This window comes from Ornithorhynchus anatinus, chromosome 2, assembly GCF_004115215.2.
Source record: "Ornithorhynchus anatinus isolate Pmale09 chromosome 2, mOrnAna1.pri.v4, whole genome shotgun sequence".
Taxonomy (NCBI): Eukaryota; Metazoa; Chordata; class Mammalia; order Monotremata; family Ornithorhynchidae; genus Ornithorhynchus; species Ornithorhynchus anatinus.
The window spans coordinates 159,786,640-159,812,675 of record NC_041729.1 but is presented as its reverse complement, the minus strand read 5'-3'; the positions used below and the strand labels follow the sequence as shown (position 1 = coordinate 159,812,675).

The window sequence follows — 26,036 nt, the reverse complement described above, 5'->3', positions numbered from 1 at the left end:
CACACCCTTGAAGATCTCGGGCCTGGATCTTGGTGATTCTGCTATTGATATCTCCCACTGAATGGGAGAGAAACATCTGTCTCCCAGGAATCACTTCCCACTTACATGTGACCATGGCCGCTGTGGTCATTTTTTTAAATGGTAATTGTTACTATTGCATTGTTACTATGCAATAAGCGCTGGGGTTATTATATTATCGAGTGCTGTTCTGAGTCAGAGAATCAGTCCTCCTGATTTTGTGTCCGAAATCAGTAGATATGATTAAATCAAGGTTGGGCACAGTCCATGTCCCACATGGGGCTCACAGTCAATCTTCATTTCTTTATAGATGAGGTAGCTGTAGCCCAGAGAAGTGAAGTGACTGGCCCAAGGTCACACAGCAGACAAGTAGCAGAGCCGGGATTAGGATCCATGTCCTTCTGACTCCCAGGCCCATGCTCCATCCACTAGGCCACAATGCTTCTCACTGTCCCAGGAACCGGGGGTGGAAAAACTGACTCCAGCTCCTTGGGCCCCATCCAGAAGCTCCCCTTTCCAAGTTCTGACATGGTTCAATCAATTAATCGTATTTAATGAGCGCTTACTGTGTGCAGAGCACTGTACAAAGCACTTGGGAGAGTACAATGCAATAGAGTTGGTAGACACATTCCCTGCCCACAATGAGCTCGCAGCCCAGGAGGGGAGAGTTGTGGGGAGAATGCAAGGCAGCTACAAATGTTTGTATTATCTGATGTACTTTTTTCACATCTGCTTCCAATATACAGATTTTAGTAGTATAATTGTAAACATGGCAATAGCTAATAGGATTTAATTTTTTTAAGGGCCAGGGACTTGAAGTGGGTAAGAACAAGATCTGGATAAAGACATGAGAGCCTGGGCTTGGGAGTCAGGGGTCGTGGGTTTTAATCTCGGCTCCACTACTTGTCTGCTGTGTGACTTTGGTCAAGTCACTATATTTCTCTGTGCCTCAGTCATCTCATCCGTAAAATGGCGATTAAGACTGTGAGCCCCACATGGTACAACCTGATAACCTTGTATCTACCCCAGCGCTTAGAACAGTGCTTAGCACATAGTAAGCTCTTTACAAATGCCATCATTATCATTATTATTATAATCTCGTGAGCAGGGAGTCTGTTATATTGTTGTGGTTATTCTCCTGAGCGTTTAGTACAATGCCCTGCACACAGTAATCACTCAATAAATATGTTTGATTTACAATGTTTTAATACTGAATTCCTTAAGTTTTTAAGTGGCATTTAATTTTAAGGGAGTAAAAATAGGAATGAAAAATCAGTGAGGACGAAAAAAGGAAGTAAGAAAACTGCTGTGAGGAATTCTTGTTAGCAGCTCAAGGCAATGAACGTGTCCGAAAACAAAGAGAAAAAGTTATTAAACAATACCTGTCCTTGATATAACCCGGCATCCTGAATGGTACTGTCTGGTTTATTCAACGGTTCAAATGTATTGCTCATGTACTTGTTCCACAATCTGGTCTCTTTTTCATCTGGAATATTGAAGATTTTTCTAATTTCTTTTTCAATCGTATCTGCATTCAGGAAGGAAAGACATGGAAATGTAAGGAAACTTTATTCTTAAAAGTCAGCTGAAACAGACGCCAGGGATATTTGGTACGTACTTAGCACAGGATAGTGATGATCAGGGTATTTGGTAAGCACTTACTATGTGCCAGTCACTATACTAAGTTTTGCTGTGGATACAAGCAAATTGGGTTGGACATGTCACGAACTCTGCTAAGCACTGGGGTAGGTTCACTCTAAGTAGCTCAGACACAGTTCCTGTCCAAATGGGGCTATTCATAGTCTAAGGAGAAGGGAGAAAAGGTATCTGATCCCCATTTATTCAGATGGGGAAACTGATGCACAGAGAGGCTAAGTGACTTGCCCAGGGTCACCAGGAAGGCAAGTGAGGAAGATGGGATTAGAGCCCAGGTCCTCTGACTCCCTTGCCCATGCCCTTTCTACTAGGCCAAGTTGCTTCTGTCGTTCAAGACTTTCAAACAAGCCCGAGAACTGCTAAGGAAAGGCAGTTTGACAAATCGCCAGAAAATGATTTCAGGAAAAATTAAGGATCGTATTTCCAGAGTAAAGGTAATTTAAGATTCTTAAGTTCTTTTCAAAATTTAAGAATTTACCAATTGCTAACATAATTGCTAGGCTGTAAACTAGACAGATTGCTAGGCTGTAAACTAGACAGATTGCTAGGCTATATGCTCATTATGGGTAAGAGGGTAAACTCATTATGGGCAGAGATTGTGACCACTGATTCTTTTATACTGTACTTTCCCAAGCACTTAGTACATTGCTCTGCACATAGCAACCACTCAGTAAATACCACTGACTGACAAAAAACTTTAAATATGAACTATTTGATTATAACAAATGTGATTATAACAAAAAACTTTAAATATGAACTATTTGATTATAACAAATGTGATTATACTGTATTTAAAGGCCTCATATTTTCAGTCAACTTAGTTTAAAAAATAATTTCCATTTCTTTCAAATTGACACAAAGACTTTTAAAGTCCAATGTTTGCCACTGAAAATGAATATGGAAAAAAACACCACCCTGATTTATACTGTCAGTTGAGCCTCCCTTTTTAATAAATCCAAGCTTGAATACACTCAGTTGAAAGAGAGATTTGGTACTTCTGAACTTCTTCAAGGTCTCTGGCCCAAATCTCATTAAAAAATTGGATTTCATTCAAACAATAGCTATTACGTTCTATGGCCACTTTCCTCCACATATAATAACAACTGTGGTATTTGTTAAGCGCTATGGGCCAGGTACTGAACTAAGCATTGGAGTGGCTACAAGCAAATCGGGAAGGACACAGTCTCTGTCCCATGAGGGGTTTACAGTCTCAACGACCATTTTAATAATAATAATGTTGGTATTTGTTAAGTACTTACTATGTGCAGAGCACATAGTAATCAGGTTGTCCCACATGAGGCTCACAGTTAATCCCCATTTTACAGATGAAGAAACTGAAGCCTAGAGAAGTGAAGTGACTTGCCGGAGGTTATCCAGCAGATAAGTGGCAGAGCCGGGATTAGAATTCGTGCCCTCCGACTCCCAGGCCCTCCTTCTATCCACCACGCCACATAGTTGGCATTCCCAAAATGGTCCTCATGCATCCTTCAAAGGATGGGGAGGGGCAGAGTTCGAGTCACAGCCATGCTTCACTCAACCTCCCACAGATGAAAGTAAGGAGGGCTTTCTGAGGCAGGAAGTCAGGTTCCTATTGCTATCCCTCTTTTCGAGTCCTGTCGCCGGCCAACTAGCTAGCATATGTACAGATCTGCTATTTCTTTATCTATATTAATGTCTGCTCTCCCCCTCTAGACTGTAATCTCTCTGCGGCCAGGGAATGTGTCTGTTATATTGCACTCTCCCAAACGCTCAGTGTAGTGCTCTGCACACAGTAAGTGCTCAATAAATACAACTGACTGACTAATAATGGAGGGGTCAGACTTGCACCAAAGGCACAGAAAAGGCCAGGCACTGTACTCGTTCTAACAGCCCAAGGATTATGTACACTTGGGGTGGAGTTGGTGAAACTCACTGCTAATTTCAAGGCAAGATTTGTTCAGGTGTTTAAAAGATAAACATTCCTAGCAACATCAATACAAAACACGAGATTAGATCTCTCAAGTCCTAATTTGACCAGTAGACCATTGGAAAACCTTTGTTGGACTAAAGATTCAATTCTTCCCAGAGAAGTGAGGTACTGCAGAGTGCAATAATGGAGCCTAAAAAAGACTTCTCTGAATTGTCCTTTAAAATTACACTTTATAAAGATGGTTAGCTATTAATGCGCTCTTGTATTATAAAATGAATGCACCAATGTAAAAAAAAGGCAAAAAGGTATCACTCGATTTCTTCTTGCTAACTAATTTGGAGGGACTTTATAAGCATTAACAGAAACTGGTAAGACTATCATTTATAAACTGAGCATAAAAAATAACTATGGTATTTTTAAAACTCTTCCTAAGAACCAAGCATTTTATTAAACACAGTGACAGATACAGGGATCATCAGATCGGATCCAGTCCCTGTCCCTTAATGGGTGCACAGTCTAAGGGGGAGGGAGAACAATTAGTTCATCTCTATTTTATTGATGACTAAAATGAGGCAACAGAGAAGAGAAGTGACTTGCCCAATGTCAAAGTAGGCAAGTGAAGGAACCAGAATCAGAGCCCAGCTTTTACCCATTCTGTGCTCTATCCAAAAGGCCCCGCTGCTCTTAACTTTCAGCTTATCTTACAAAGAATCTGCAGGCGATCAAACACGTTACCACACAATTTTGCACTGTTGATGAACTGAACCAGTGTTTTTATATTAAATTTTTAAACTTTTTTTACATTTTACACTCAAAGATAAATGTCATTTTCCACAATGACTTTCCCTAATACATTGCTTTGCTGGCAAAAGACCAAATGTGAAAATCTTCATGTGACCAAAAAGAAAAAAGTTAATTTCTGAGACATTATGAAAAAGACAAATCATTACTAGTATATTATTTCACTGGAAGGTATAAAAAATTAATTTGTTTCAATGAACTACTTTCATTCATCTCTGTGTATACATACACTCAATGGGAAATGAAAGTACCAAAATATATTCATCAGTTTACAAACCACACTTTAGCCCAGATAGAATTCACAAAAAAAGCCATCAACAGTGACACTGATCATGTTGCACTATTTTGGATACACTCTGACTTTATTAATATCGCACTAAAAGGGCAGCATCTGAACGATAAATGCAGGAAAAATACAGTCATGGTTTGAGAGCTGTTACGTTTCCTACCACCTATTAATTCCAATCTTGATTTTGCCACCCCATTCCTTTTTTAGAAAGATCTGAGTATGGAGAGTAGGAATCTTACAGGTTCCCCCATTACTGATGAGAATCAGAGAGTGCATTTTTGTCCTAGTTCACCTTTCTTCAAAGTGGCCAACTTAATTGTGAGCCCTCTGGGGAGCAAAGACCATATCTAATCTGATTACTTCTAACTACCCCAGAGCACTCAGTACAGTGGTTCATACCTTAATTATTTAGATCCCTTCCTCGCCATACTTGTCTTATTCAAAGAGTTGGCAGTCTCTAAAGTGAGACATACTTAGAGTCACTGAAAATATGCTCATTATGGGCAGGGAGCAGGTCTGCTAATTCTGTTGTACTGTTTGTTCTCTCTCCTAAGTGCTCAGTACAGTGCTCTGCACATAGTAAGCACTCAATACATACCACTGACTGATATAAATGACAAATACCATCTTTTAAAAGGCGATGTGTAAGCCTTTCATGTGAAATTCCCCATTAAGAAGTATGCTACAGCAAAGGCTTTTTATTACTCAGCATGCTTGGGGAGTTGTCCTTACATGTATATTGAATGTATATTGAGTGCTTACTGTGTACAAAGCACTATACTTGGAAAAGCACTTGGGAGAGCACAATCTAACAGTATACAGACACATTTCCTGCCCACAACGTTAGCTTGCAATCTAGAGGGGGGAACGTTAATATAAATAAATCAATTACACGTACAAATATATTTTATTGTGGGCAGGGAATGTGTCTGTTTCTTGTTATGCTGCACTCTACCCAAGTGTTTACTAAAGTGATCTGCACACAGTCAGCGCTCAATAAATACGATTGAATGAATGAATGAATATTTAGAAGTCCTACAGATTCTTTTGAAATGTGGTGTTGGAGGAGGCTTTTGCTAATACTGTGGACTTCCCAAAAGACAAATGAATGGATTTTGAAGCAAATTAAACCAAAGTGGTCTTTGGAAGGTCAAATTACTCGACTTAGGTTAGCACATTTTGGACACATAATCAGGAAGACTAATTCTCTGGCGAAGACACTAATGCTAGGAAAAGTCCAGGGGAAACGTGGAAGAGCCATATCGGCAGCTAGATGGATAGAGACCACGGCGACGATAATGGAAGAGCCATTAGAAAGGTTGCAGACTTTGGCAGAGCACAGGACGTTCTGGAGAAAGTATATCCGAGGAGTCGCTATGAATCGGACACGACTCCATGGCACTTAATAATGATAATACAGAGGGCTATCAGATGATCCTAATGAGCTACCTCTTTAAACCACCTTGTACAAGACAGGCTTGCTTAGGACTCTCTGAAAGAGTTTATTCAGAGGGCTCCAAAGGAACAGCATCCAGTCACTGCATTAGCCTCCTTTCCTATTTCACCCACCTAGATTCCTTTAGCCGAGGTTACTGTCTGGATTTACTCACGATAAAAAGTTTACTTTGACTATTTGCAGTAGAACAGAGTCTTACCGAGTCTACAAGCTCTGTTGGACTCTCCCCACTGCTGAGTACAGTGCTTTGCACACAGCAAGTGTTCAATTAATACCATCACGGATTAAATGACTCAAACATTCACTCAGATATAACACACTGAATGTTCTCTGTCTTTTAATTAATTGTTTTGTTGGAGAAAGACAATTCCAAAATTCCCAAATAAAGAATTATCATCCCAAATAAACTGAGCCGGAACTAACCTCCATGGTCTGGCCTGGTGGCTACTCCTGGAGAAACAACTGTGGGTTGCTAGTTTTAATGGAATTATTGTCGGAATTCTACGGAATCAATGCCATCTGGAAACTCTCACCTCACTTTTTAAAGCATTCCTATTTCTGGCAAATGGACCACAATGATAATTTGAAAAGTTGATTTTAACCGCAGGTAAAAAGCCCATTTTGAAATGGGTGAAAGCGATAAACTGGCTGAACTGGGTGGGTATGTGGTGTGCATAAAGCTCCATACTCGCCTAATATTTTGAAAGTCTGAAATGGATACCGCCGCCATTTATTCAAATGCCCACTCTGTGGATCCATATGAAAAATACGGTGCTTTATTTTTATACATCTAGTTACTTGAGGTCAGAGGCACATCTCAACAACAGACAGAAAGGTAGTTTAAGTTGAAAATCAAATAGTAACAAAGTTACCAAACTTTTAGAAGCCAGTTCTTTCTTTGGGTAATTTCATTATTCAATTTGTATGATTAAGCACATTGTTAGTTCTATTAAAGGGTTGACGTAGGATGAGAAAAATGGAGCATGAGATACATATACATCCAGTTGAAAAATGCCGTATCCATAGGCACCCTCTCATTTTCAGACTAATGTTCATCAAATGCCTTACAATTCGTCCAGCCATGTATGGCTAAACTCCTTAACTCGTCTAAAATTATTTTCAAGTGATCACTGCACAAAGAGGCATAAATTACTTGTTATTACTTCAAGTTAACCCTTGAGAACTACTTCCCAGTTAATTTCTCTTTTAAAAAGCCAAACAAATGGCCAAACTTTTCAAGTTCAAAATGCTGCTAAAAGAAAAATGAATTATTCTGTTACACAACTTGGAAAATGGTCACGCATACCTATTGTATCAGCTTTGCTAAATCTTCGGGTTACAACATTGTTCATATTTCCATTTTCACACAGCTTTAATTCCGTTAGATATACTTCTACCTTGCAGTGCTTTACAAACATACCCTGTTCGACCACCTGAAAAATAACAAATCGACATCAGTGATATTATCTGATCGAATCTTCCCAAGTACACTTTACATATCCCAAGTTTTTTTAAAATATGGAATTACTAGAAAATAAAATGGAATGCAGTTTTTTTACAATAAAAAGTACCAGCTACTCTAAAATATATTAAAAACAATAAACATATATAAAAGCAACAAGTTTGGAATTATAGTACAGTATCAAATAAACTGAATGCTCAGGGCTTTATGTAGTAGATAACAAAGCTAAAGAAAAGTACAGTAGAGTATTCAAACACAGTTCTACTTATATATGTACAGATAGGTTTGTGAGCACATATCTACACACACACACAGAAACTTGGATACATTTATCTAGGACAAGTGATGCAACAAAAGCATTTACTTTAGGACATGGGCTCACAAGTGATTAAATTCCTTGAAATATTACAGGTTGGAAATTTTCAGTTCCTGAATCAAATCACGCAGGAAACTAACAACATAGTTCTTTAGCTAGACAACCTTATTACAAACAACTGCCGCAAACTGTAGCCATTCTGCATATTAAATATTGACATTTCACGTAACGAAAATCATAATCAGCCAGAATTAGAAGCCGAAATATCCTACTAGGCTCCTGTAATTGATATGTTAGATTTAGCATAACTTTCCTGTGACGAGTTTTAGTTTGACCTTTACCTTCCCTGTAAGATCCCGGCCTAGATAATAAAGCGGCTAAACAGACAAGAAATCAAACTTCACACCAGAAGACAGCAAGAGACAGACAGACAGAGACAGACTCAGGGTCACCTTTAAAATAAACAGATTTTCTTTTGATCTTCCAAAGGGTAACTGCGGGACTTGAGCTACGCAGTCCTGTTTCTGAAAATAGTCGTCGGCCTGATATGTGAGATACATGACACAAATATGGCAAAGGGGGAGGCCCCAAACGATTGCCCTGGGGTGGTGCTAACTAGTCTCGTCACTTTCCTTACTGGTCCAATTCATATCACCAACAAATCCTCTGGGGCGCTGACTACCCTTGTCTTAATCTTAGAGTCTTCTCTAGGTCTAAAGATGATTGAAATTCCCATGTCTTGGCTAAATCCAAGACAGATTTTCAAACTTCTCACAGGGCTAAGCAAAAGTAATTTGATTTACTTTTGTTCACACAGGTGCTCTTCCTTCGGCGATGATCAAAATTCTTAGCTACCCCCAATTCACTTCGGAAACAAGGCATACGCTGTGGCTACTCCTTTGGGCTAGTTTTAAATCTTCCCTTATTTCCCTAAAACATTTTTCAGTTGGAAAGATGGAAGGAGGAGGGGAGGCTGATTTATACAAATCAGATTCTTCTTCTTAAAAGAATCCAAAAGTCACCTAAGTCTTTTTTTCCCCCAAATGCCGGTAGAGTTCTTGCAGAAACTTTAACAATACGTATTGATCTTAGGTACTCTAAATTTCTTTATTTCAAGTAGACATCTGATTTTTCCTGTGAGAATACTGTGTACAACTGATTTCCTCTTTAAAAAAAACAGAAAAAAAAAGTATTGCTGTGAAATGGTTCTTAGGGAAAAAAAAGCAACACATACCAAAACAACTATTCACTGAAGTTCAGACGGGGTTTAAAACTCTGCTCTAAAATTTGCTTCACTAGAGGCTATCTTGAGAAAGTAGCTCACCTGAGAGTCTGGACAACTGAATTTGGAACTGGGAGTATCTAAAAAAAATGTTGCTTTGAATCAACAAGAGTCACCACAGGGATAAGGGTTCTATTGAAAATCTGACATTTTCCCTACACTCATTTTCTGTCATACATAAGAATGTGATATCCACTAATGTGACCCAGTCTTTAACTCTTCTGAATCCAAAATGAACTAGAAACAGACTTGGGTAGACACATACAATACAAAAACAAGTTTATGCCATATAACTACACTTTCGCCCTTAATTTGGAGAGCCAAAATGACCAGAAAAAAACCTGGAATCACTGAGGAAATCAGATCACACACTCAAACTCCATATCAGAAATATAGTCTCTGTACCACCGAGAAGTCACAGACTAAGAGGGTGGGAGTTAACTGGACCTGTCAGGTATTTAAGATTATGACAGTGGGGCTATTCAATCAAGGTGGAGAACGGATAAGAGAAACAGCATGGCTCAGTGGAAAGAGCCGGGGCTTGGGAGTCAGAGGTCATGGGTTCGAATCCCGGCTCTGCCACTTGTCAGCTGTGTGACTGTGGGCAAGTCACTTCACTTCTCTGGGCCTCAGTGACCTCATCTGTAAAATAGGGATGAAGACTGTGCGCCTCACGTGGGCCAACCTGATTACCCTATATCTACCCCAGCGCTTAGAAGAGTGCTCTGCACATAGTAAGTGCTTAACAAATACCAACATTATTATTATAAGAACCTATAGGGACTATTCCTACCTCTTAGGACATAAAAGGTTATGTTAGCAATTCCTCATAGGCTTGCTACATTGTAAGTTTGTTGTGGGCAGGGAACATGTCTACCAACTATATTGTACCGTGCTCTCCCAAGCGCTTAGAAAAGTGCTCTACACATAGTAAGCGCTTAACAGATACCAATATAATAATAATAAAAAATACGACTGATTGATAGCCTTTATGAACCTTGTGCTGCAACGGAATTGCACTCTCTCACCCTTTGGGTTAACCTCAACCACACAGGAGCAGAAGCGTTCCTGCTGGAGCCTGAGTATCAATATGCCAAAGACCAGTCCTCCTCTCCTGCTTGGTGCCCACTGCCAAGTGGGAGATAGATTTGGAAAATGATTCCTTCGCACTTGACAATGATTCCTTCGTACTTGACCTAAAGCCCTGGTGAAAATATTTTATCCAGGCTCTCAAAACTATTTTATTTTATCAGCCAAAATATTTTATCCAGGCTCCAAAAACTCATCATCACAGGTGGCAAGTTGTAAGCTAAATATCCTTGCCCGAGCAGCTTCCAGTGAGGAGAAGTTTTCTTCTGTGATGGGGGAGAATTAAACGGATGGCATTTTTGAAACAGTTAAAAGATGCTTAAGCCTCCCATCCACATCGGAGAAATGAATCAAACAGGTGTACGGGTCATTCTATGGGGGCAATCCTGTGGGAGAGCTACTGTGTTGTCCCAACTGACCCCTCCCTTGGCATGGAGGGCATAGGCAGGGGCCCCCTCAGCATCCCATTCCTCACAGGGTAATTGGGATGGCAGCCTGAGGGAGAAGAGTTGAGACGAGGTGGGGTGGGAACTTAAGTTCACCCCAGCCCTACTCAACCGAATAAACACGAAGCAAAATTTCATTCATTCATTCAATAGTATTTACTGAGCGCTTACTATATGCAGAGCACTGTCCTAAGTGCTTGGGATGTACAAATCAGTAATAGAGACAGTCCCTGCCCTTTGACGGGCTTACAGTCTAATCGGGGGCTTACAGTCTAAAGACAGGCTGGTAACTGGAAATCAGGATCATGTGGAATTTAAAAAAATACATAGATCTTAGTGAATTAAATCTTGAGCACACAAATCAACTTCAGGCTTTTCCTTATTTGTTTTTCCTGTTTTAACAAAATGAAAGGGGAAGGAGGTAGGGGGGTTTAAGAGAGGTTTCGATAAATCTGCAAAGTCCATGATGAGTTATTATGAATTGATAGTTGTTGAGTGCCTACTTGTGTGCAGAGCACTGTACTAAGCACTTGGGAAAGTACAATATATTAGAGTTGGTAGACATGATCCCTGCCCACAAGGAACTCACAATCTACTAGAAGAGAGGGACATGAAAATCAATTACAGATAGGGGAAATGGGAGAGTATAAGGATATTTATATAAGTGCTGTGGGGCTAGGGTTAGAGTCAGAGTATTTAAGGGGTACACAGTCAAGAGCAGAGTTGACAATGAGAGGAGGGCAGAAAGGGAAAATCAATGACATTTACTGACTTCTTACTGTATGCAGAGCCCTGTATTAAATGCTTGGGAGACTACAAAACAGCAGAATTGGTAGAAACATTCCCTGCCTGCAAGGAGTTAATAAGCCTATAGGAGGAAACATACATTTATATAAATAAATCACACATATGTACTTAACTGCTGAGGGTGGGGTGACTAGCGAGTGTTTAAAAAGTAAACATATAAGTTCATAGGTGAGGCAGAAAGGAATGGGAGTAGGGAAAAAGAGGGTTAGTTAGGCAAGGTCTCTGGGGGGGGGGGGGGGATGGGATTTTAGGAAGGCTTTGAAGACACGGAGAGCGGGGGACTGGCGGATATGAGGGGGAAGGAATTCCAAGTCAAAGGGAGGACACGGGCAAGGGATTGGTGGTGACGAGACAAGATTGAGGTACTGTGAGTTGATTGCCATTAGAAGAACGAAGTGTGTGGGCTGGGTTGTAGCAGGAGATCGATGAGCTAACCTAGGAGAGGGAGAGCTGAATGAGTGTCATAAAGCTGATGGCAAAGGGTTTCTGCTTATCAGAAGGAAAACCAAGGATATTAAAGGAACAAGAATTAAATCTATTCATGGGTGATAGGGGTATTAGAGAGAAAAGTTCAGAATTCTGGATGGGTATTTCCCTCATCATGACGACGGATGTCATGGAAAGCAATTATTCACTCAGTTCCTTTCACTCAGTTTCTCTTCCTACTGAGCTGGTCAGGCCACTGACCTGGCCCAGCATGATATTTCTTATATTATCATAATGATTTTTTTCCCCCCCGCCTTCTTCTGTTATTGTATTCACCCCTATTTTTTCATTGTTTCCTCTCTTTTCCTTTCGCACACACACCTCTCTCCTAACTTCAGGAATCAATCGATTGTTTTTACAAGCGCTTACTGTGTGCAGACCACTGTACTAAGCATCTAGTGCAAGGACTTCCGGGCTGACTGGAGTCAGATTGACATTTCTCCTACCCGCTGTGTAACCCTCCGCTGTTTTCTTCCACCTATTCCCTGTTAGGGCCCAGAGAGTTCCTGCTGTATCCAATCAGGCAGGAACTCCCGCCTACACACCTCCCCAATACCAAAGAGTCAGCACTGCTATATCTGGGCTCTCATTTTAAGTGACCTTGTTAACTGGGTTATAAGCTCTGACTGTGAGTCCCACGTGGCACAAGGATCATGTCCGACCTATCTTCCGCAGCACTTAATACAGCACTTGGCACATATTAAGTGCTTAAAAAATATAATTATTATCACCACAATAACTATTATCACACTGACTGTTGACACTCAGGTGAATTTTAGGCTGGTTTTGGTCTAATTTTTAAAATTAGTTAAAAATATTTTAGAACTTTCTCATGCAGCTCTTGGAAATACCCATGAGTGCTGCTCAAATTGGCCAAGATCAAATTCCAATAGTCTCAAGTTGGACTAGGTTTGATTATGAATGTATAGCTAGCTCATCCACATGACCATGAATAATAATGTTGGTATTTGTTAAGCACTTACTATGTGCAGAGCACTGTTCTAAGCGCTGGGGTAGATACAGGGTAATCAGCTTGTCCCACGTGAGACTTACAGTTGATCCCCATTTTACAGATGAGGGAACTGAGGCACAGAGAAGTGAAGTGACTCGCCCACAGTCACACAGCTGACAAGTGGCAGAGCTGGAATTTGAACCCATGAACTCTGACTCCCGAGCCCGGGCTCTTTCCACTGAGCCACGCTGAAGGTAATGTGGGGCAAAATAGGGGTAGAACCAACTGTTGGCGATTCAAAATGCAGAGCTCCACTGGTGGGCCCTTACCAACCCGAGACCTTGGAGAAGACAAACCTGGGGTGGACAGCGAGTGCCTCAGGTTTTCCGAGATATGCGCCAAGCTGTCGTAAGAGTAATAATAATAATAACTGTAGTACTTGTTAACTACTTATTATGTGCCAGGCACTATCCTAAGCACTGGGGTAGATAAAAGATAAGCGGGTTGGACATAGTCCCTGCCCACAAGGGGCTCACAGTCTTAATCCCCATTTTACAAATGAGGGAACTGAAGCCCAATAAGTAATGATGATGGTATTTGTTAAATGTTTACTATGTGCCCAGCACTGTTCTAAGCACTGGGGTAGAACAAGGTAATGAGGTTGTCCCACGTGGGGCTCCTTGCCCAAGGTCACACAGCGGACAAGTGGCGGAGTCAGGATTCGAACCCAAATCCTTCTGACTCCCAGGTCTGTGCTCTATCCACTGGGCCACGCTGCTTCTCTATTCCTGCCTGGGAACCTTGTTCCAGGCAGAATGGACAAGGACTAAAGCCATTAAAAGGAGGCCACCTCAGGGCTAGAAAGGGATGCCCTAAAAAAACAACATCCTAAGTGCCCAGCCCTTGGATGATCTGGGGTCATGACCCTTCCCTCCTCCCCACCACTTGAACTTCTGTGGCTTTTCGAATTAGACAAGGCTGTTTTCTGCTGCTTCTAACTGCTAAGCTTCCAGGCCTGCTGCTGCGCTTGGACTGTGAGCCTGTGGTTGGACAGTTCGTGTTGCCGAATTGTACATTCCAAGCGCTCAGTACAGTACTCTGCACATAGTAAGCGCTCAATAAATACAACTGAATGAATGAACGCTTCCACCAAAATCAGTGTTGTGCAGTACTGTCTCTTCCGAAAGTCAACTACCCCAAGATTCATGGGTCCACTTTCCCTACTGCTCTTTGTTAAAGTGGGTGGTGGATGCCACTATCCCAGGTGCTTAGTACAGTGCTCTGCAGGCAGTAAGTGCTCAATAAATATGATTGACTGACACGCAGAGGGGTGCTGGAGCATGGGGTTGTCAAAATATGACTTAGGGTACAGTAACTATGAGGCTGCACGTTGATCTCCTGTTACTCTAAGGGTTTTCACCATGGATCTCTTCCAACACTGCAAGGTAATGGAAAATGTCCTGTGCAACTGAAAAATGAAACACTGTTTTATTGGCATGCCAGCAAAGACAAGGACATGTAATCACATATGGATTAACTGAATAGGTAGCTTTGCTGATTTTTTTTGTTCCTAGGGATACATCTGAATGTATATCCAGATAGAATTAGTATCTATCTGGAATTAGTGTCTACGAGGAATTCCAATTTAGAGACCACAAGGAAAGATCGACGAAAATCACAACTTCCCAGGGCCCAAATAATTAACATCCACGAAATTAACAATTCACCAATACAAGAGAATTCTGAGTATGGCTTTTTGCTCACCTACAAACACTAATTAGGTCCTGATAATTAAATGTAACCAGCTACTTTAGGAGTTAATGATTTAATAGGTTTAAGGTACTATCTGTTCACCTCTGACATCTACATCCAGAGCCTGATTTATTCTTTATCCACGTTAAAAAAAAAAAATCACCACTGTTTAAGATTGGCAGATCTATTTGAAGACGAGACTAAGTTCCTTGTGGGCAGGGAACGTATCTACCAACTTTGCTGTAATATACTCTCCCGAGTGCCTAGTACAGAGCTCTGCACACAGTGAGTGTTCAATAAATTCCACTGACTGATGTGAATGCTTCGTGGGGTTCTTCCTCCATAACAATGCTGCTTTCCCTAACTTAGGAATTTTTTCACATCTTAAAATTGTATAGAACACCTGATCCTGTCTACATTTTAGAGAATACTTGTAACACTTGAGAACAAATAAGGTGTAATAATCACTATTTTCAGTTTTTTCAAATGATCGATCTTCCAACAAACAAAATTCTTTGCCATTAAATTCCAATATTCTGTCATACAAGTATAAAATGATACTATAATCAATCAATCCACCGTATTTACTGTGCGCTTACTTGCTGCAGAGCACTGGGCTGAGCCCTCGGGAGTGTCCATCAGCCTGACACCATCCCGGCCCTTAAGTAGCTTACAGTTGAATGAGGGACATGAAAATATTCAGTTTCCAAGATCATTCTTCTTGATGGATCTTGGTCTTCCGATGATAATAGTATTAACTGTGGTATTTTTAAAATGGTATTTGTTAAGTACTATGTGCCAGACACCGTACTAAGCACTGGGGTAGATACAAGCTAATCGGGTTGTACTCAGTCTATGCCCCACTTGGGGTTCAGTCTTCTTCCCCGTTTTACAGATCAGGTAACAGAGGCCCTGGGAAATTAGGTGACTTGTCCAAAGTCAAGCTGCAGACAAATGGCAGAGCTGGGACTAGAACCCAGGTCGTCAGTCAAGCGCTTACCGTTTGCCGAGCACTATAGTAAATGTAGGATCGATATAAGATAATTAGGTAAAACACAGTCCCTGTCCCATATGGGGCTCACAGTCTAAAGGGGAGGGAGAACTTGTATTTTATCTCCATTTTACAGAAGAGGAAACTGAGGCACAGAGAAGTGAAGTGACTTGCCCCAGGTCGCCCAACTGGCAAGTGGTGGAGCTGGGATTAGCACCCAGGTCCATGTTCTTTCCACTAAGCAGTCCGTTACAAACAAAAAATACTATCCAGTCGGTCAATCCAATTTATTTATAATGGTACTGATTATTAGTACACCTTGAAGCATTGTAAAACTCCATTTGATAACCCCACAACCTCTGCTGTTACCAATAACCAAAATTGTTCCAATTACCTTGCGGGCTATTGGCTCCTGACCCACCATCAGTGTGTACCAGCTGACGAGCTTGTTCCAGCCTTCAGTTGGCAGTAAAATGTAATCCAACTCGTCAATGAGATGCTCCTTAAGGGCCTGAGCATCACCATCTGCAAGGTAAGGAAGGACTTTTAACACAAAACACAGGTGATACCATTCAAGAGCTAGTGAGTGAGTGAATGAAAATGCTCCGAGTAAAACACAAGCTGCTTCCCTAACTGTAGCCAGTCTATCATACGATTACCTTTTGATGAGAACAGAATTATACCGAGGCAAAAAGAAAGAGTGAAGAAATAGATGGATTTCGATACCAAGCCCGCAAGTCTCCAAGTGTACCCTCCTACATCACTTATGGCCACGGGGTAAACTGAACAGCAATCAATCAACAGTGTTATTGAGCGCTTAGTCCGTGCAGGGCATGATATTAAGCTCCCCAAAAGACAGGGACTGGGTCTAATTCCCAGTTGTGCATTTTTTCCCAGGGTTTAGTAATAATAATAATAATGTTGGTATTTGTTCAGCGCTTACTACTACTACTAATAATAATAATGTTGGTATTTGTTAAGCGCTTACTATGTGCAGAGCACTGTTCTAAGCGCTGGGGTAGACACAGGGGAATCAGGTTGTCCCTTGTGGGGCTCACAGTCTTCATGCTCATTTTACAGATGAGGTAACTGAGGCACAGAGAAGTTAAGTGACTTGCCCACAGTCACACAGCTGACAGGTGGCAGAGCTGGGATTTGTACTCATGAGCTCTGACTCCAAAGCCCAGGCTCTTTCCACTGAGCCACGCTGCTTGCCAAGCACTGTTCTAAGCGCTGGGGTAGATACCAGGTAATTAGGTTGTCCCATGTGAGGCTCACAGTCTTCATCCCCATTTGACAGATGAGATAACTGAGGCACAGAGAAGTCAAATGACTTTGCCCAAGGTCACACAGCTGACAAGAAGCACAGCTGGGATTAGATACCACGACCTCTGACCCCCAAGCCCGTGCTCTTTCCACTAAGCCGCGCTGCTCTGTACTCAGTAAGCTTTCACTAAAAGCTATTACTGGTACAACTGGGGAGAATGGATAGGTATGATCCCTGCTCTCAAGAAGCTTACAGTCAATCAATCATATTTATTGAGCACTTGCTAAGCACTGTACTAAGTGTTTGGGAGAATACAATATAACAATAAACAGTGAGCTTACAGTCTAGAGGGGAGGTAGATATTAATATAAGTAAATGAATACAGAAATGGACATAAGTGCCGTGGGGCTACGAAGGGGAATGAATAAAGGGAGCAAGTCAGGGTGATGCAGAAGGGAGGGGGAGAAGAGGAAAGGAGGGCTTAGGCAGGGAAGGTCTCCTGGAGGAGATGTGCTTTCAGTAAGGCTTTGAAGGGGTGGGGGCGAATAATGAGGAGGGTATTCCAGACCAGAGGCAGGATGTGGGCGAAAGGTAGGATGTGGGAGAGACTAGTGGAAGACGAAATTATCCTTGAAGGGAATATGATCTACCACACTGCAAGCAGCTTTGGCTGGTAGAGTGGCTGCCATTTGGAAACTCCAATATGTCCCTGATCTTCGGGAAAAACGTCATAAAGGCATTATCAACCACTGAGTGGTTTTACTGAGCACTTACTGTGTGCAGAGCACTGTAATAAGCTCGTGGAAAAATAAAATATAACAGAGGAAGTAGACGTGTTCCTTGCCCACAAGGAGCTTCCAGTCTAAAGGACCGTGACGACCCTCTGAGGTGGGTGGATCCGGATGCTTAAGCAATGCCCACGATAAGGTTTATATCCCGTCTCATGGATTAATTTTCTTGCCTTCTCTGACCCTTGACCTGTATCTGCCCCTTGCCGCTTTCCCTTCTTCTACTTCCCCTCCTCTATACAACCGCTGGGGGTCCATGAGGAGTGGGGAGACAGGTATGGAACTTTTTTTTATAAAAATGATTTGAGAAGCAGACTGAAGTAGGGCCTGGAGTGGGGAGACATTGGAGGCAGGGAAGTCTGTGAGAAAGCTGATGAAGTAGTCCAGGTAAAAAATAAATGGGTGGACCAGCATGGTAGCACTTTGGATGGAAAGTGACCAGTGTTTTGCCAAGCGGGAAGATCACGAGCCTGGGAATCAAAGGACCTGGACTCTAATCCCACCTCCACCAATTTGCCTCCTGGGTGACCTTGGATAAGTCACTTCACTTCTCTGAGCTTGTTTCCTCATCTGCAACATGGGGATTAAATCCTCCTCCACCTTGGACCGTGAGTCCTATAAAGGACAGGGACTATGTCCAACCTGATTAGCTTTTATCTACCTAAGGGCTTAGTACAGTGCCTGGCACACAATAGACTCTTAACAAGTATCATAAAAAAAAAAATCACCAACTTGTGAAGGCAGAAGCCACATGATTTGGTGGTGAGAAGGCTGAAAAGGTGGTTGAATTAGATAGATGAGACACATATAATGCCACGATTAGGGGTTTGTAAGGCAGGAAGGGTGGTGGTGGGGTTGTGTACAATGATGGGAAAGTTGTTGTTATTCAGACATGCTTAAGTTTGAGATGTTGGTGGCCCATCCAAATTAAGTACTTAGTACAGTGCTCTGCACACACTCTGCTCCTCCACCTCTCCCTTCCCATCCCCTCAGCTCTGCACTCATCTACTCAACTGTACATATCTTCATTACCCTATTTATTTTGTTAATGAAATGTACATTGCCTTAATTCTATTTATTTGCTATTGTTTTAATAAGATGTTCATCCCCTTGATTCTATTTATTGCTATTGTTCTTGTCTGTCCATCTCCCCCGATTAGACTGTAAGCCCGTCAAAGGGCAGGGACTGTCTCTGTTACCCATTTGTACATTCCAAGTGCTTAGTACAGTGCTCTGCACATAGTAAGCGCTCAATAAATTGAATGAATTGAATGAATTGAATGAATGAATGAAATACGACTGAATGAATCCAGAGATGTCCCAAAGGCAGAGAGAAGTGTGAGAGTGGAGAGAAGGAGAGAGGTCAGTGCTGGAGGGGTAGATTACGGAATCATCCACACAGAAATCAGAATCAGAAAGCACAATTCAAATATTTTACAGCCAAAGTCCAGAAATCACATGTTTCCTGCTATTTTGTAGGCAAAAAAAGTGTCTACTACACCCACCAAAACAAAAACTATAAAGAGCTAAATGAAATTGGTCAATTGTTTAGCATTAATAAATTTTCAATTTCTGGAAATTGACCAAACAAATTTCCAATTTCTGGAAACTGTCAACCAGATGGCTCAGAGAGAAACTAAACAATACACATTCCCTCACAACTCCCAACACCCCACCTCACTGGTGACCATTTTGGGGGAATTCCTCCCAAATATTAGGCTAATCGAAACGGGCGGGAGTGGGCATGAAGGAACAAAGTCACTTCACTAAGGCTCCACACCTTCAAAAATGTCCAGTGTTCAGCAGGGTAGCTCAATCTAAATGTGGCCCTATTATATAGTGTTTAAAGTTTCCGTGAGAACCTCCCCTCCCCACATCCTCTGCTTTTATTTTTGAATGATATTTATTACACCCTTACTTTGTGCCGGGCACTGGACTAAGCGCTAGGGTAGATAGAAACTAATCAGGTTGGACACAGTCCCTGTCCCACATGGGGCTCAGAGTCTTTACCCCCATTTTACAGATGAGGTTAACTGAGGCAGAGAAGTGACTTGCCCAAGGTCACACAGCAGACAAGTGACGGAGTCAGAATTAGAACCCAGGTCCTTCTGACTCGCAGGCCCATGCTCTATGCACTAGGCCACGCTGTTTTTCCCTTTTGAAAAAACAACCCTTCCCACACACAAATTCCATACTTAATGGAAAATCATTACCTTAATGTATTAATAATAATAAAAATAATGTTGGTATTTGTGCCGAGCACTGTTCTAAGCGCTGGGGTAGATAGAGGGTAATCAGGTTGCCCCACGTGAGGCTCAGAGTTAATCCCCATTTTACAGATGAGGGAACCGAGGCACAGAGAAGTTAAGTGACTTGCCCACAGTCACACAGCTGACAAGTGGCAGAGCCGGGATTAACGTCTGTCTCTTCCTCTAGACTGTGAACTCGTTGTGGGCACGGAATGTGTCTGTTTATTGTTGTATTGTACTCTCCCAAGGGCTTAGTACAGTACTTTGCACACAGTAAGCGCTCAATAAAGATGATTGAACTGAATCAACTGTTCCTAAGTCGTAAAGCAAAGACCGAGGAAAGGGGATCAGGAGAATAAATGGTTTAGTGAAACTTTCCTCTCACTTTGCAGGTGGGTCTCATGAAAATTTAGAAACTCCTTCAGAGATCATCTTCCAAAATTATAACAGGTCGCTCTGATTTCATATGGGTTTCTCCGAACGTGTCAGGCTTGCACTTTTAAAAAAAAACAAGCCCCAAAAACCACAAACCTCAAAACAAACCAAAAAGTAGTTGGAACCTGCCAAGAATTTGCCAGGAATCTGAGAATACGATTTTTCTCTCCCCCTACTGCACCACCTAGGCACTTGATGCCATACCCTGTAAGACTAAATATTCACCCCACCTTCAGCGCCCTCCAGCACTTACATCCACAGCCTTATATTCTCACATTTCCCCATCAGTAATTCACTGTAATGTCCATCTCCCCGCCACAGACGGTGAGCTCCCTGCGGGCAGGGAACGTGTCTACCAACTCTACTGGATTGTTCTCTTCCACACCCCCAGTTCCAAACTCTCCTCCACGAGGCCTGCCCGGCCTAAGCCCCTCTTTTCCTCTTCTCCCACTCCATTCTGTATCGCTCTGACTTGCTCCCTTTATTCATCCCTCTTCCCAGCCCCCCAGCCCTATGACCGGAGTTGTCATTTACTTCTATTAACGTCCTTCCCCCCATCTAGACTTTAAGCTGGTTGTGGGCAAGGAATGTGTCTGTTTACTGTTGCACTGTCCTCTCCCAAGCGCTTAGTGAGCGCTCTGCACACAGTAAGCGCTCAATTAATACGACTGAACGGACGAATGAACCCATCGGTTCCGTCTCTCTTCTCTAACCAATTCTACAGGTCGTTTTCTTCTCACTGTTCCTGTCCTCTCCTCAGCAGCCTTCTTGCTCTCTGGGATTCCCCTGGTCCTCTGCTCTGCTCGTTCGCTCGGAGCACTGGCCCACGCCAAGTTTGTCCAGTGAAATTCTCTTCCGCCTCCCCTCTCCCTGCTACTGGCTCTATCACCTTCCGCCTCCACGCCCTCCCAACACGAGAGGCCCCTGTACTGCTTTTACGGACGACCAGCCACTCGGCCAGTTATACTTATTGAGCACTTACTGTGTGCATAGCACTGTCCTGAGCGCTCGGGAGAATCCGGCAAAACACTAGAACAGACACATTCCCTGCCCACAACGAGCTTACGGTCCAGGCATTCGCGCGGTTCAGCGGTGCGGGGTTTTTGCCACGGCCTGGAGGGGTTGAGCGGGCTCAGTCGGGGCGGCAAGAGCTTGGCCGAGTCACCTGCAGTTTCGTTCATTCGGTCCGTGGCATTTATTGAGCGCTCACTTCGTGCCAGAGCACTGTACACAGGGCTTGGGAGAGTACAACAAAACAGCGGACACATTCCCTGCCCACAGTGAGCTTCCAGCCTAGAGTTCAATCCCATTTCAGGGATGCTTGGGAGGACTCGGCTCGGGCTTTGAAAGATTCGGATGAGTTGAGCCCTCTTTGGTCGTGCTGAGTCAGGACCTGACTTCTTTTTTAATGGCATTTGTTAGGCACTCACTGTGTGTCGGACACTGTTCTAAGCGCTGAGGTAGGCACAGGTTCATCAGGTTGAACAGAGTCCACGCCCCACGTGGGGCTCACAGTCTTAAATCCCCATTTTGCAAATGAGGTAACTGAGGCAAAGAGAAGCCAAGAGACTTGTCCAAGGTTACAAAACAGATGAGTGATGAAGTCAGAATTAGAACCCAGATCCTTTTGACTTCCACGGCCATGTTCTGTCCACTTGGCCACGCTGCTTTTTAGAGTTATGGCAGTCTTGAGTGTATATGCATCCATATGTACATTTCACCTATTTACTCAGTTATTTCACCATGTTGCTATATGCGATATAATAATGTTGATATTTGTTAAGCGCTTACTATGTGCAGAGCACTGTTCTAAGCACTGGGATAGATACAGGATAATCAGGTTGTCCCACATGAGGCTCACAGTTAAGCCCCATTTTACAGATGAGGGAACTGAGGCACAGAGAAGTTAAGTGACTTGCCCACAGTCACACAGCTGACGAGTGGCGGAGGCGGAATTCGAACCCATGACCCCGGCTCTTTTTCCTGCTCTCTATATTGGTGAATAATTTATGTCTGCCCATCGCTTTCAAGTAGACTGTTATGCCTTGAGTGAGGAGACCATGTCTTTTGCTTCTGGTGAGCTCCTCTAAGCGCTCAGTACAGAGCTCGATAGACATAATAATAAGAATGATGCTTATAGTACTTGTTAAGTGCTTACTATACGCCTAGCACTCTTCTAAACCCTGGGGTAGGACGAGGTGACCAGGTTGGACACAGTCCCTCTCCTAGATGGGGCTTACAATCTAAGTAGGAGGGAGGAGGATTTAATCCCCATTTTACAGATAACTGAGGCCCAGGGAAGTTAATAATAATAATAATTATGATGGCATTTGTTAAGCGCTTACTATGTGCAAAGCATTGTACTAAGCGCTAGGGAGGATAGAAGGTGATCAGGTTGGCCCAAGTGGGGCTCACAGTCTTACTGCCCATTTTACAGATGAGGTAAGTGAGGCACAGAGAAATTAAGTGACTTGTCCAAAGTCACACACCTGCAAGTGGCGGAGCTGGGATTAGAACCCGTGACCTCTGACTCCCAAGCCCGGGCTCTTTCCACTGAGCCACGCTGCTTCCCTAATAACAATGTTGGTGTTTGTTAAGCGCTTACTATGTGCGGAGCACTGTTCTAAGTGCTGGGGGAGATTCAAGGTCATCAGGTTGTCCGACGTGAGGCTCACCGTCTTCATCCCCATTTTGCAGATGAGGTCACTGAGGCACAGAGCAGTTTAGGGACTTGCCCACAGTCACAAAGTTGAGAAGTGGCAGAGCCGGGATTCGAACCGATGACCTCTGACTCCCAAGCCCGGGCTCTTTAAGTGACTTGCCCAAGGTGACATGGGCAGACATGGGGCAGAGCCAGGATCAGAACTCAGGTCCTCTAACTCCAGACCCATGCTCTTTCCACTAGACCACGCTGCTTCTCTGATTTGTTGCTTGTGTGCTTTACAAAATAAACCTGTGATCACTTTATATTGACTTTACTTTTGTAACCCTTTCAGAGAACATCACCCCAGGACCAAGCGAGGAAGACTGTAAGCCCGTCAAACGGCAGGGACCGTCTCTATCTGTTGCCGACTTGTTCATTCCAAGCGCTTAGTACAGTGCTCTGCACATAGTAAGCGCTCAATAAATACTATTGAATGAATATTCTACTCTCCATCTACACCCACTCCCTTGCAGAACTCAATCGCTCCCACGGTTTCGCGTACCACCATTATGCGGCTGTTACCCAAATCTCCATCTCCAGCCCTGATCTCTCTCCCTCTCTGCAGTGTCGCATTTCCTCTTGCCCTGGAGGCACCTCTACTTTCATTCAATAGTATTTATCGAGCGCTTACTGCGTGCAGAGCACTGGACTAAGCGCTTGGAATGTACAATTCGCCAACAGATAGAGACCATCCCTGCCCAATGACGGGCTCACATGTCCTCCCGTCACCTCAAGCTTAACATTCCAAAACAGAAGTCCTCATCTTCCCACCCAAATCCTTTCCTCCCGCCGACTTTCCTACGACTGTAGACGGCACCACCGTCCTTCCTGTCTCATAAACCCATAACCTTGGCTTTATCCTTGACTCCTCTCGTTCATTCAACCCACACAGTCAATCCATCGCTAAATCCTGCCGGTCCCACCTTCACAAAACAGCTAAAATCCGTCCTTTCCTCTCCATCCAAACTTGCTACGATGTTAATATCCCGCCTTGATTACCGCGTCGGACTCCTTGCTGTCCTTCCAACCTCCTGTCTCTCCCCATTCCAGTCCATTCTTCATTCTGCTGCCCGGATCATTTTTCCAAAAATGGCTCAAGACATGTCACCCCCCTCCTCAAAAAACTCCAGTGGATGCCCATCCACCTCCGCATCAAACAAAAACTCCTCACCATTGGCTTTTGGGTACTTTAACACCACATCCCCTCCTAATAATAATAATAATGTTGGTATTTGTTAAGCGCTTACTATGTGCAGAGCACTGTTCTAAGCGCTGGGGGAGATAAGGGTAATCAGGTTGTCCCACGGGAGGCTCACAGTTTTAATCCCCATTTTCCAGATGAGGTAACTGAGGCACAGAGAAGTGAAGTGACTTGCTCACAGTCAGCTGGCAAGGGCGGAGCCTGGATTCAAACCCATGACTTCTGATTTCCAAACCCGGGCTCTTTCCACTGAGCCACGCTGCTTCTCAACGCACGCTCCTACCTCAGCTTGCTACTCTCCTACTACAACCCGGCCCGCACAACTCGATCCGCTAATGCTAACCTTCTCACCGTGCCTCCATCTCGCCTATCTGGTTACCGACCCCTCATCCACGTCCTGCCTCTGGCCTGGAACGTCCTCGCTCCTCAGATCCGACAGACAATGACTCTCCCCCTCTTCGAAGCCTTATTGAATAATAATAATAATGATAATAATGTTGGCATTTGTTAAGCGCTTACTATGTGCAGAGCACCGTTCTAAGCGCTGGGGGACATACAGGGTCTTCAGGTTGTCCCACGTGAGGCTCACAGTTAATGCCCATTTTACAGATGAGGGAACTGAGGCACAGAGAAGTTAAGTGACTTGCCTACAGGCTGGCACATCTCCTCCACGAGACCTTCCCTAAGCTCCCCTTTTCTCTTCTCCATACTTCCGTTAGTGTCACCCTGACTTGTTCCCTTTGTTCGTCCCCCCTCCCGGCCCCACACCACTTAGGTACATATCTGTAATTTATTTTATTAATGTCTGTTTCCCCCCATCTAGACTGTAAGCTGGTTGTGAGCAGGGACTGCGTCTGTTTATTGTTGTACTGTATTCTCCCAAGCGCTCACTACAGCGTCCTGCACACAGTAAGCACTCAATAAACACGGCTGAAAGAATGAATACGTACTATGTATAGGCCGGTCATTAGTAACTCAAAAATATTCAAGCATATTTGTAGTTTCCCTCATATCATTTAAAGAAAAAAAAGATTTTCCACATTTCAATTCCATGAAGATTTTCCACATTTCTTATTATAAGCATTTATTTTAAAGTAAATAAATGACTACTGAAAACAAAACCCACAAAATGGCTGAACAATTTTACATGCATTAAAGTCCATCGAGTCAACACTAAGGTGCCAAGCAATGCCATAATTCATTTAGGAATTCATTAAAAAAACAAAAAAACTCAACTCTTACTATAGGAACACAATACTAAATAACCTTTGAGAAGTCCAGAGTTATCAATGGGACCAGGATACACATTCTGATCTCCCATCTGGTATTTATCCCAGCTGTCAAACCCAACATATTTTTTCCACTGTTTGAACCAGCGACTATCCACAAGATACCTAGAAAAGAAAAGAGAAGGGAAGAGAAAAATTACTATGAGAAAACACGGCATATGGCATAAAATTACCCTTAGGAGAAAAGAAAAACGGTTTCAGATGTCATTCTTCTCTACATTTTTGTTAGAAACAAATTTTTATCGAGTTGACTTTACAGATTTATTGAAGATTAATGAGAATGATTGGGGCTCACTAAAAGCTATGAGTAAGATAAACACAGTCCAAGTCCAAAGTATCAATAATGCAACTTTGCAAATGGCTACTAGTCCAGAGTGAGTAATGATTTGTA

At 42.9% G+C, this 26,036-nt stretch overlaps 1 protein-coding gene across 6 annotated transcripts in view; it reads right to left on the bottom strand.

Annotated features, from left to right (window-relative positions):
• The window catches only part of USP15 (ubiquitin specific peptidase 15), a 120,143-nt gene that overhangs the window by 62,725 nt on the left and 31,382 nt on the right, over positions 1–26,036 (bottom strand). For 2 of the 6 annotated variants that reach the window (XM_029052328.2, XM_029052332.2), the window contains exons 2-5: positions 25,593–25,750; positions 16,107–16,237; positions 7,436–7,562; positions 1,401–1,546 (exon numbers count right to left, since the gene is read on the bottom strand). In XM_029052328.2, coding sequence (XP_028908161.1) covers positions 1,401–1,546; positions 7,436–7,562; positions 16,107–16,237; positions 25,593–25,750 — 562 coding nt within the window. Of the gene's footprint in view, positions 1–1,400; positions 1,547–7,435; positions 7,563–8,359; positions 8,421–16,106; positions 16,238–25,592; positions 25,751–26,036 lie in introns of those variants that run through there. The other 4 variants (XM_029052331.2, XM_029052333.2, XM_029052329.2 and 1 more) reach the window with 3 other exon arrangements.